A 12690-nucleotide genomic window follows, 5' to 3' on the forward strand; every position below is an offset into this window, starting at 1 on the left:
CTTCACTGTTACATTCTGTAAAGCTGCTTTGAGACAATGTTTACTGTGAAAATCACTATAGAAATAAACTTTTAACACATTTAATAAACACCTAGTATATAATTCAAAACAAAAACAGGAACTATGGTCTTCAAAGTAATTGATTGCCCTTTATAAACAAATTTAACAAAAGAGTGTGCAAATAATTAGTGCCCAGTCCCACAAACAGTCTAAAAATGTTATTACATGCTGTTGGTATTTCTGCTTGTGCTTTGGCTAGTGAGCCTTTCTGCTATATAAAATATATTAGCATTTTTTTGCAATCTGCAGTTTGTTTAGACAGCTTAAATGGTTATAATTATTATTTAATTATTATTAATAATACTAGTAGTAGAAAGAAAAGAAGGAGGGACTTTAATGTAACTGACAGAAAGTCATTAAGGAGTATGTGGCCAGAGAAAATATATATGGTGACGAGGCGAGAAAATATCGATCACTGAGCGTTTTCCTTATTACACTAGTATTTGAAATTGTATTTTTCAAAATTATTATGGTTGCTTTTGTATTTTAGCAAATAATGGATGTTATTAATGTTACCTATTTAACACTAGAAGGACATGTGGATTTACAGAATTATAGATATGTTTATTTTTTAATCACTCTCACAGTGTACATGTGTATTATTGTGTTTAATACTGTTGTTATTTCTGTTATATTCATGAACAAACATCTCCATGAGCCCATGTACATTTTTATTGCTGCTTTACTTTGTAATGCTCTTTTTGGAGCGACTGCTCTTTATCCTAAACTGCTTCATGATTTACTGTCTGAAAAACAAACCATTTCTTACCATGGCTGTTTATTGCAGGCTTTATTTGTTTATTGGTATGCTTCAGCAGAGTTCACACTGTTATCAGCTATGGCCTATGACAGATATGTGTCTATCTGCAAACCATTACATTATTCAAATATTCTAAAAATGTCCACTGTCAGAAAATTACTATGTTTTTCATGGTTTTGGCCTTTCTGTGAAAATGGTATAGGAGCAATTCTCCATAGCCAACTTCCACTGTGTAAATTTAAAGTGGACAGAATATATTGTAATGGTTTTTCCATTATCAAATTAAGTTGTAAAGAAATATCTCTTAATAACTTGTATGGACTTTTTATTTTCATCATCGCTGTATTTCCTCCAATGATCTTTGTAATTTTCTCGTATGTCAGAATACTCTCTGTGTGTGTGAAGAATTCTAAAGATTTCAGAAGAAAAGCTTTACAGACCTGTTTACCACATCTGCTGGTTTTTATCATTTTTTTTGTTAACATTTGTTTTGAAATTGTTAATAACAGACTGGAATCTACTCAAACGCCCCACATTATTACCATGATCCTGTCAGTTGAATTTTTACTCATCCCTCCTTTATTCAATCCCATAATATATGGGTTAAAACTGCAGGAGATTTGGAAAAGCACCAGTAGATTAATTTCATGGAAAAAGAGGACTCTGGTTTCTTTTTAGGTATAGAGTGTCTTGGAATTAAGATGCTGATTTGAAATAAAATTATTATTATTATTATTATTATTATTATTATTATTAATATTATTATTATTGTTGTTGTTGCAGTTTTTAGAATGTTAGAATGGCAGGATCTATGTGAAGCAACAGAATTTATCTTTAAAAAATGTTTTACTGAACATATGTCACATTATTTTAGAGGCCATTAATAAATAAATAACAGGGTTATTCAGTGATTCAGGTCATTTGTCAGTGATTCACTGTATTTGTCCTTACTAAATTGAGTATACAGGAGTTAAATGAATTAAAATAGTATAATTTCCTTAACAGTTTGTATAATCACGACAGATACACCAATTTTAAATACCTTTTAAGCTTTTAAAGAGTAAAATTACAGTTATTTATTTCCCAAGGCTTGGATATAGTAAGGGGTATGCAATGCAATATACATACAGTAATCTGTAGTTAGAATAGAATATATAAATGTACATTCACATCAACTACAGCAGCGAGTTTTATCAAGAATCTTCCGGAGTTATCAACATTAATTAGATCTCCGTCTGACTCTGCAGAGTTTGTTTAGTCCACTGAATGCCTAGAATCAATGTTATTTTACACTAGATGATGGAGCTCCACTTAAGACCAAAATGATCAGGGAGAAAAAATCATCACAGTGGTATAATGATCATACGCGCACCTTAAAACAGACCACTCGAAAATTAGAACGTAAATGGAGTCAAACTAAATTGGCAGTATTTCAAACAGCATGGAAGGAGAATCTCCTGAGTTCTAGAAAATCTCTTAGTGCTGCTGATCAGCATATTTCTCCACCCTCATAGAAAATAACAAGCAGAATCCTAGATTTTTATTCTGTACTGCAGCAACATGAACAGGAAATAAAAGCACTGCACTCACATGCACACCATCAATAGGTAGTAATGATTTCATCAACTTTTTAAATAATAAAATTGAAAACATCAGGCAAGAAATCCAGACGATTAAAATAAATCCAGACTATTTTATAAATAACCATGTAGACAGCAGTGTCATTATAACAGACCATCAATTACAAAGTTTTACTCCTATTCAAGAGAACGACTTCATTTCATTTATTTCCTCATCAAAATCATCAACCTGCATTCTCGATCCCTCGCCTACAAGTTTCCTCAAACAGATCATTCCAGAGGGAATTGAACCTGTTTTAAAATAATAAACTCTTCCATTAGCACTGGTTATGTACCAAAATCCTTCAAACTGCAGTATCAACCCCCTAATTAAGAAACCTGACCTTCACCCTGTCAGCTGTCCAACTACAGTCCAATATCAAACCTCCTCTTTATCTCCAAGATTCTAGAAAAGGTTGTAGCACAGCAGTTCTGCTCACATCTACTGAGGAAGAACATTTATGAAATGTATCAGTCAGGATTTCGGCCTCATCATCGCACAGAGACGGCGCTAGTTAAGGTGATAAATGACTGGTATTGGCCTCTGATCAGTGTTTTGTCTCTTTACTCGTTTTGCTCGACCTCAGTGCAGCTTTTGACACCATTAATCATAATCTCCTGCTTGCTGGACTGGAGAACGTTGTTGGAATAAAGGGAACAGCTCTCTCCTGGCTCAGGTCTCCACACTCTCTGAGGTACAGTTTGGTGTTCTGCAAGGGATCTGTTTTAGGCCCACTGCTTTTCTCTTTATATCTGCTGCCTCTGGGTGAAATTATACGTAAACATGGTATTCACTTCCATTGCTATGCTGATGATACACAGCTGTATATTTCAGCAAAGCCAGATGAGAGAGATCAGCTTAACAAGTAAAGGACATTAGACAGTGGATGCTTAATAACTTTCTTCTGCTCAACTCAGAGTACTTTTACTAGGACCACATGCAGCTAGAAGCAAACTTTCCGATTATGTAGCATCTCTGGATGGTGTTTCTGTCTCAGTGTGTACAGCAGTTAAAGACCTTTGTGTGATTATTGACCCGAGTCTTTCCTTTGAGTCTCACGTGAATAATATCACCAGGATCTCCTTCTTTCACCTTAGAAATATTGCTAAAATTAGAAATATGATGTCGTTACAGGATGCAGAAAAACTAGTTGATGCTTTTGTAACATCTAGATTAGACTACTGTAACGCTTTACTGTCTGGGTGTTGGAGTAAGTGCAGAAATAAGCTTTAGTTAGTTAAGAATGCAGAAAATATGATCACATCAGCCCTGTTTTAATCATCTACACTGCTCCCAATTCCATCTCACACTGATTATAAAATACTACTACTGACGTATAAAGCACTTAACGCTCTCACGCCGCAGTATCTGAGTGAACTTCTGTACCAGTATGATCCTCCACGCCTACTTAGATCAAAAGGTGCAGGCTATTTGTTGGTACCTCAAATAATGAAGACTACAGCAGGGGGAAGATCTTTCTCTTATAAACCCCACAGTTATGAAACAACCTTCCAAGCAGTGTTCGGGACTCAGACACAGTTTTAGTGTTTAAGTCGAGGTTGAAAACGTATTTATTAAGTCAAGTCTTTTATCAGTAGATTTTTCTTAGGTAATGGAGCAGATCTGGAGGGATCATGGATATGGAGTGTTTGGTGAACTGGGATATTTGTATGCTGTCATCTCCTTACTCTCACACGTTCACTCAGGTATGTTGATGGAGGTTTGGTGGGTCGTCTCTTATCCCAGAGATCCCTCATGTAAGTGCTACCTTCTAGTTCTCCATTTTAGTTAGCGAGTCTTGCCGGAGTCCCCAACTGTACAGTGTCCTTAACTTTCATACAACAATAAGGACACATAATAATCCATATCCTTCTCTTCCCCCATTTGCATTTACATTTGTGGCATTTAGTAGACGCCCTTGTCCAGAGCGACATACAAAAGTGCTTTGAGTCTCTAGCAATGAATAAATCTTCACTGGTAGGCTAGATTACAAACTTAATACAACCCCTGGCAAAAAGTATGGAATCACCCCTCTCAGATGATGTTCATACAAATTTAATTGTTTAGAAAAAAAAACAAGCACATATATGCCACAAAACAATTTTAACTTAACAATCCAAAACTCCTGGCTGTATAAAACACTTAAAAAAAAAAAAAAAAAGAAAAGAAAGAAAACTATAGTCAATTACAGATCAAACAGAGGAAAAAAATATGGAACCACACAAATCTGAGGAAAATTATATGGAATCACCAAATAAAAACACTACTAGTACTTTGTTGCACCACCTCTGGCTATTATAACAGCTTGAATTCTCTGAGGCATGGATTCAACTAATGACAAACAGTATACTTCATCAATCTAACCCAGCCATTAGGGAGGCACAAGCCAGTGCACTCTTAGTGCCGGTCCCAAGCCCGGGTAAATGGGGAGTGTTGCGTTAGGAAGGGCATCCAGCGTAAAACATGTGCCAAATCAAATATGCGGATCACAAATCAGAATTTCATACCGGATCGGTTGAGGCCCGGGTTAACAACGACCGCCACAGGTATCATTAGCTGACAGGGTACGGGTGGAAATTGTGCTACTGTTAGCTGAAGGAGGGGAAGGAGGGGAAGGAGAGGAGGAAGACGTCTACAGAGACGGCAGGAAAAGGAGCAGTGTAGTAGAGTGGAGGTTTGGGTTGGTACTTTAAATGTTGGTACTATGACTGGTAAAGGGAGAGAGATAGCTGATATGATGGAGAGGAGAAAGGTAGATATGTTGTGTGTTCAGGAGACCAAGTGGAAAGGGAGTAAGGCCAGGAACATTGGAAGTGGGTTCAAACTGTTCTATCATGGTGTGGATGGAAAGAGAAATGGTGTAGAGGTGATTCTGAAGGAAGAGTACAGTAAGTAGAGGTGAAAAGAGTTTCTGATAGGGTGATGAACGTGAAGCTGGAAGTTGAAGGGATGATGATAAATGTCATCAGTGCCTATGCTCCACAAGTTGGCTGTGAGATGGAGGAGAAGGAAACATTCTGGAGTGAATTAGATGAAGTGGTAGATGGTGTACCTAGGAAAGAACGATTGGTGATTGGGGCAGACTTTAATGAGCATGTTGGTGAAAAGAACAGAGGTGATGAGGAGGTGATGGGTAGGTATGGTTTTAAGGAGAGGAATGTGGAAGGGCATATGGTGGTAGATTTTGCTAAAAGGAGGGGAATGGCAGTGGTGAACACTTATTTTAGGAAGAAGGAGGATCATAGGGTGACGTATAAGAGTGGAGGAAGGTGCACACAGGTGGACTATGTTCTATGCAGGAGATGCAACCTGAAGGAGATTGAAAACTGTAAGGTGTTGGCAGGGGACAGTGTAGCTCGACAGCATCGGATAGTGGTCTGTAGGATGGTTTTGGAGGCGAAAAAGAAGAGAAGGAGAGTGAGGACTGAAAGAAGAATAAGATGGTGGAAACTGAAGGAGGAAGAGTGTAGTGTGAGGTTCAGGGAAGAGGCCAGACAGCGGCTCGGTGGTGGTGAAGAGGTGTTGGGTGATTGGGCAACTACTGCAGGAGTGATAAGGGAGGCATCTAGAAAAGTACTTGGTGTGACATCTGGAAATAGAAAGGAAGACAAGAAGATGTGGTGGTGGAATGAGGAAGTCCTGGAGAGCATAAGGAGAAAGAGGTTGGCAAAACAGAAGTGGGATAGACAGAGTGATGAGGAAAGTAGGCAGGAGTACAAGGAGATGCGGCAGCAGGTAAAGAGGGATGTGGCGAAAGCCAAGGAAAAGGCATATAAGGAGCTGTATGAGAGGTTGGACACTAAGGAAGGAGAAAAGGATTTATACCAATTGGCCAGGCAAAGGGACCGAGCTGGGAAGGATGTGCTGCAAGTTAGAGCAATAAAGGATGGAGAGGGAAATGGGTTGACTAGTGAGGAGAGTGTGTTGAGAAGGTGGAGGGAGTATTTTGAGCAGCTGATGAATGAGGAAAATCAAAGAGAGAAGATTGGATGATGTGGAGTTGGTAAAGCAGGATGTAGATAGGATTAGTAAGGAGGAAATGAGAGCAGCGATTAAGAGGATGAAGAGTGGAAAGTCGGTTGGACCAGATGACATACCTGTAGAAGCATGGAGATGTTTAGGAGAGATGGCAGTGGAGTTTTTAACCAGATTGTTTAACAAGATTCTGGAAGGTGGGAGGATGCCTGAGGAATGGAGAAGAAGTGTGCTGGCTTTAAGCATAAGGGAGATTTGCAGACCTGCAGTAACTACAGGGGAATTAAGTTGATCAGTCACACCATGAAGTTATGGGAAAGAGTACTGGAAGCCAGGCTGAGAGAAGAGGTGACCATCTGTGAGCAACAATATGGTTTCATGCCAATGAAGAGCACCACAGATGCCTTATTTGCTTTGAGGATGTTGATGGAGAAGTATAGAGAAGGACAGAAGGAGCTGCATTGTGTATTTGTGGATTTAGAGAAAGCGTACGACAGGGTGCCGAGAGAGGAGTTGTGGTATTGTATGAGGAAGTCAGGTGTGTCAGAAGTATGTGAGGGTGGTGCAGGACATGTATGAGAACAGTGTGACAGCAGTGAAGTGTGCAGTAGGAACGACAGACTGGTTCAGGGTGAGGGTTGGACTACATCAAGGATCGGCCCTGAGCCCTTTCCTGTTTGCATTGGTGATGGACAGGTTGACGGACGAGGTCAGACAGGAGTCTCCCTGGACTATGATGTTTGCAGATGATATTGTGATCTGTGGTGAGAGTAGTAAGCAGGTTGAGAAGAGCCTGGAGAGGTGAAGATATGCGCTGGAGAGAAGGGGAATGAAAGTCAGTAGGAGTAAAACAGTGTTAATGTGTGTGAATGAGAGGGAGGGCAGTGGAGTGGTGCGGTTGCGGGGAGAAGAGGTGGAGAAGGTGGAGAAGTTCAGGTACCTGGGGTCAACAGTGCAAAGTAATGGAGAGTGTGTTAGAGAAGAAAAGAAAAGAGTGCAGGCAGGGTGGAGTGGGTGGAGAAGAGTGACAGGAGTGATTTGTTATAGTAGGGTATCTGCAAGAATGAAAGGGAAAGTTTATAGGACTGTGGTGAGACCTGCGATGTTGTATGGATTAGAGACAGTGGCATTGAGTAGAAGACAGGAGGTGGAGCTGGAGGTAGCAGAGCTGAAGATGTTAAGGTTTTCGTTGGGAGTGACAAGGATGGACAAGATTAGAAATGAGTTTATTAGAGGGACAGCGCATGTAGGATGTTTTGGTGACAAGGTGAGGGAGGCGAGATTGAGATGGTTTGGACATGTGCAGAGGAGGGACATGAATTATATTGGTAGAAGAATTCTGAGGATGGAGCCACCAGGTAGGAGGAAAAGAGGAAGGCCAAGGAGGAGGTTCATGGATGTGCTGAGGGAAGACTTGCAGGTAGTTGGTGTGAAAGAGGCAGATGTAGAGGACAGGGTGGTATGGAGACGGATGATCCGCTGTGGCGACCCCTAATGGGAGAAGCCGAAAGAAGAAGAAGAAGAAGATACTTCATCAATCTGTCTCCAGCTTTGTCTTATTGCAGTTGCCAGATCAGCCTTGCAGGTTGGAGCCTTGTCGTGGACCATTTTCTTTAATTTCCACCACAGATTTTCAATTGGATTGAGGTCCGGACTATTTGCAGGCCATGCCATTGACATTATATGTCTTTGTTAACATTATATAATGTTTCCTACGTTTTGCCTTATGGCACGATGCATTATCATCCTGAAAAATGATGCTACCATCATCAAACATCCTTTCAATTGATGGAAAAAGAAAAGTGTCCAAAATCTCAACATAAACTTGTGCATTTATAGGAGCTGTAATGACTGACATCTCTCCCATACCTTTACCTGACACACAACCCCATATCATTAATGATTGTGGAAATTTGCATGTTTTCTTCAGGCAGTTGTCTTCATAAATTTTATTGGAACGGCACTAAACAAAAGTTTCAGCAGCATCACCCTGCCCAATGCAGATTCGTGATTCATCACTGAATATAACTCTCATCCAGTCATCCACAGTCCAAGATTGTCTTTCTTTAGCCCACTGAAACCTTGTTTTTTTCTGTTTAGATGTAAATGATGGTTTTCGTTTGGCTTTTCTGTAAATCCGATTTCTTTTAGGCGATTTCTTACAGTCCGGCTACAGACATTGACTCCACTTTCTGCCCATTTGTTCCTCATTTTTTTGTTGTACATTTTCTGTTTTCAAGGCATATTGCTTTAATTTTTTTGTCTTGGCGCTTTGATGTCTTTCTTGGTCCACCAGTACGCTTCCCTTTTACAACCTTTCCATTTGATTTGTACTTGGTCCAGATTTTAGACACAGCTGACTGGGAACAACCAACATCTTTTGCAAAATTCCGTGAAGATTTACCTTCTTCGAGAAGTTTGATAATCCTCTGGTTTGTTTCAACTGACATCTCTCGTGTTGGAGCCATGAGTTATGTCAATTATCTTGGTTCAACACATCACTAATGTGTGCAAGCACTCTTTTTTAACTGCAGACTAATTAGCAGTTGTAATCAGATACAGGTGTTTGTTTTAGAAATGCAAAGTGCATGGTGATTCCATATTTTTTTCCTCTGTTTGAAAATTGTTTTGTGGCATATGTGCTTGTTTTTTTTTCCACACAATTAAACATTTGAATGAACATCTGAGAGGGGTGATTCCATACCTTTTGCCAAGGGGTTGTATAAATATCTTGATATCTTGATTAATATAAATATAATTTTTTATTTTTACCAAGCAAACTTGGAAAGTGCTACTTTATGTGTTTCCAGAGGAGGTGGGTCATGAGAAGAGAGTCATGAAGAGTTATACGGAGATCTTGACCTGGAGATGAATCACCTGGGATGACCAGCAGTTCTGCTTTGCTGGGGTTGAGTTTTAATTGATGAGCACTCATCCATGAAGATATGTCTGTCAAGCATGCCGAGATCCGAGCAGAAGCTGTGGTGAAAGATGAGTTGAGTGTCATCTGCATAGCAGTGGTAAGAAAATTCATGTGAGGATATGACCACCAATGTAGTGGGTATAGAGGGAGAAGCGGAGGGGACCAAAAAGCTTTGTGGGACACCAGTGCATGGGGCAGATGTGGATTTCTCTTAGGTAAAGAAGCAGATCTGGAGGGATCAAGGATATAGAGTGTTTGGTGAACTGGGATATTTGTATGCTGTCGTCTCCTCACTCACACACGTTCACTCAGGTTTGTTGACGATGGTGTGTTGGGTCGTCTCTTATCCCAGAGAGTCTGTGTTCCCTTCTGGTTCTCCCTTTTCGTTTTGCTGCCATAGCGATCCTTGCCAGAGTCCTAACTGCACAGTGACATTAACTTTCATACAACAATAAGGACACATAATAATCCATATCCTTCTCTTCCTGTCACCACTCTTCTCTCTCTTTTACTCTCACTCTCTCTCTCTCTCTCTCTCTCTCTCTCTCTCTCGCTCTCACTCTCTCTCTCTCTCTCTTTCTCGCTCTCACTCTCTCACTCTCTCTCTCTCTCTCTCTCTCTCTCTCTCTCACTCTCTCTCTCTCTCTCTCACTCTCACTCTCTCACTCTCTCTCTCTCTCTCTCTCTCTATCTCTCTCTCGCTCTCACTCTCTCACTCTCTCTCTCTCTCTCTCTCTCTTTCTCGGTCAAGTAAACACGTTCCGCTGTCAATCGCTACAAATTCTTTTCTCCTTCCTTAATGTCCAACTTTTCCTACAGCTCCTCATATGCCTTTTCCTTGGCTTTTGCTACATCGCTCTTCACCTGCTGCCACATCTCCTTGTACTCCTGCCTACTTTTCTCATCACTCTGTCGATTCCAATTCTGTTTCTCCAACCTCTTTCTTCTTATGCTCTCCAGCACTTCTGCACACCACATCTCTTCATCTTGGGTTAGGGGTTGCACATCTCACATCTCATTGTCTTCCTTTCTATTTCCAGATGTCACACCAAGTACCTTTCTATCTGTCTCCCTTATCAGTAGTAGTTGCCCAATTATCCAGCACCTCTTCACCACCACCGAGCTCCTGTCTGAGCTCTTCCCTGAATCTCGCACTACACTCTTCCTCCTTCAGTTTCCACCATCTTATTCTTCTTTTAGTCCTCACTCTCCTCCTCTTCTTCTTCACCTCCAAATCCATCCTACAGACCATCATTCAATGCCGTCTAACTACACTGTCCCCTGCCAACACCATAAACTCTCCAATCTCTTTTAGGTTGTGTCTTCTACATAGAACATAGTCCAACTGTGTGCACCTTCTTCCACTCTTATACATCACCCTTCTTCTTCTTAAAATAAGTATTTACCATTAAGTATTTACTGCCATTTGCATCCTTTTAGCAAAATCGACCACCATCTGCCCTTCCACATTTCTCTCCTTAAGGCCATACCTACCATCACCTCTGTTCCCTTCACCTACATGCCCATTAAAGTCTCAAAATACATCCACACAATAATAGAACAGTTTAAACACATCCAAATGTTCCTGGTCTTTCTCCCTTTCCACTTGTTCTCCTGAACAGACAACATATCTACTTTTCTCCTTTCCATCATATCAGCTACCTCTCTCTCTTTACCAATCATAGTACTAACATTTAAAGTGCCCACCCAAACCTCCACTCTCCTCCACTTTTCCTTTCCCTGCTGTCTCTGTAGAGTAAGTCGTTCAGTCAGGTTTGTTGATGGTTGGTGGTGTGGATGTGTCTCTTCTCCCAGAGATTCCCCCTGATCACACTGTACAGTGTCTTTACCTTTTATATAGCAAAAAGGAGACTTAATAATACATCTCTCTCTCTCTCTCTCTCTCTCTCTCTCTCTCTCTCTCTCTCTCACTCTCTTACCCATCTTTTCCCTCTGTCTCTCTCTCTCTCTCTCTCTCTCTCTCTCTTTCTCCCTTTTTCTATCTCTCTCTCTCTCGGTCAGCGCTCATGCTCCTGAGGTTCCCGTGACCACTCTTCCTGCCCCTCTTTCCTCTTTAGATCTTCCCACTTCATCTCATGTCACCAACACTGGATGGTGTTCTCTTCGATTGGAGGTGACTGTGTGCAGCTGGTGATGTTTCTCATCAACGACCTGGAGATCCATGAAATTACAGAGTAAGAACGGGAGCTTTGAGGATGGATTTGGACTGTAGTTGATGTCAACAGTCTACACTGCCTCAGGACTACAGTTTGCTCTAATCACGATCTGTAATAAATGGACACCCAGATGAGTACGAGGTTCCCTCTTGAGTTTGTTTCCTCTCAAAGTTTCTTCCTTATGTAATTTTTCCTTCACCACAGTCGCCACTGGCTTGTTCATTAGGGACAGACTTACACTTCTAAAGAACATTGTATTTATTTTTTATCACTACATTATCTTTGTAAAGCTGCTTTGAGACAATGTTTATTGTTAAAAGCGCAATACAAATAAAAAAAGAATTTAATTGAATTAATTGAAGCGAACACTTCTAACCAAAAGAAGTGGTGTTGGGACAACAATCTCTCTTTGAATATCAGAAAAGGAGATGGTTGACATTCTCAGAGGAGAAGGGAGCAGCACACAACTGAGACCAAGGTGGAAATGGTGTTCTCATGATCTAACCTGGTTTAATTATACTACACAACTGGTCAGGAAATCATAAGAGGGTAAAATTCGTAAGGTGGTTAAGGACATTTGGAATGCCAAGCCCAATCCGCAAAAGCTTCTATAAGTATGCTATTGGGAATGTTTTTACCAGCTCTTTTACTGTCTGGTATAGAAGTTGCACAGCAAATACTTGTAAGGCTCTACAGAGTGTAGTGAAAGTTGCCCAAACAATCACTGGAACATCCTTACCAACACTGAAGAGTTTAGAGTAAAGATTAGATTAATAGGAGATTAAGTGGAGATTAATTGGGTAACTGGTGCTATTCACTACGTGTTGTGAAGCCAGCCTCATGTCCCACGCACAACAACAGGCTAGCGCTGCACACACGACAGCCAGGCGGGTGCTGAATGGACAGCACAATTTCAGCACCCGTATTGTGGAAAGCTGCGGTGCACATGGCAGGGGGGCAGAGCGACACAACAAGGCACAACTGGAACCAAATGAGGAGAGCAGCAACTCTTCACCCTCATCGAGGGGACTGAAGAGTATAAAAGGAGCCATGAAGAAAAGCAGGTTGGAGAATGTCTGGCTCCCAACTAACTCACGGATTCTCTCTCCCTTTTATTACAGGAAGCAGCGACGGCAGCGACAGCAGCGCAAGCTACCACAGTGACCACCCCGGTG

The 12690-nt window shown here is 40.8% G+C and overlaps 2 protein-coding genes across 2 annotated transcripts in view; both read left to right on the plus strand.

Moving 5' to 3' along the window:
* Nucleotides 1-556: 556 nt before the first annotated feature.
* On the plus strand, nt 557-1498 carry LOC310716591 (olfactory receptor 4B13-like; the record flags this gene model as incomplete). Its single annotated transcript, XM_083523877.1, has 1 exon — nt 557-1498. The coding sequence occupies one exon, from the start codon at nt 557-559 to the stop codon at nt 1496-1498; it is 942 nt and encodes a 313-aa protein (XP_083380003.1).
* Nucleotides 1499-5349: 3851 nt separating this feature from the next.
* LOC310716793 (uncharacterized protein) overlaps nt 5350-12690 on the plus strand; it is a 116634-nt gene continuing 109293 nt past the window's right edge. Inside the window, exon 1 of the mRNA XM_083524232.1 lies at nt 5350-6612. Within this exon, the coding sequence (XP_083380358.1) occupies nt 5363-6433 (1071 nt within the window). The 5' untranslated portion in view covers nt 5350-5362 and the 3' untranslated portion in view covers nt 6434-6612. The remainder of the gene's footprint in view (nt 6613-12690) is intronic.

The sequence above is a fragment of the Silurus aristotelis genome (genome assembly GCF_946808225.1).
Source record: "Silurus aristotelis genome assembly, chromosome: 21".
Taxonomy (NCBI): domain Eukaryota; kingdom Metazoa; phylum Chordata; class Actinopteri; order Siluriformes; family Siluridae; genus Silurus; species Silurus aristotelis.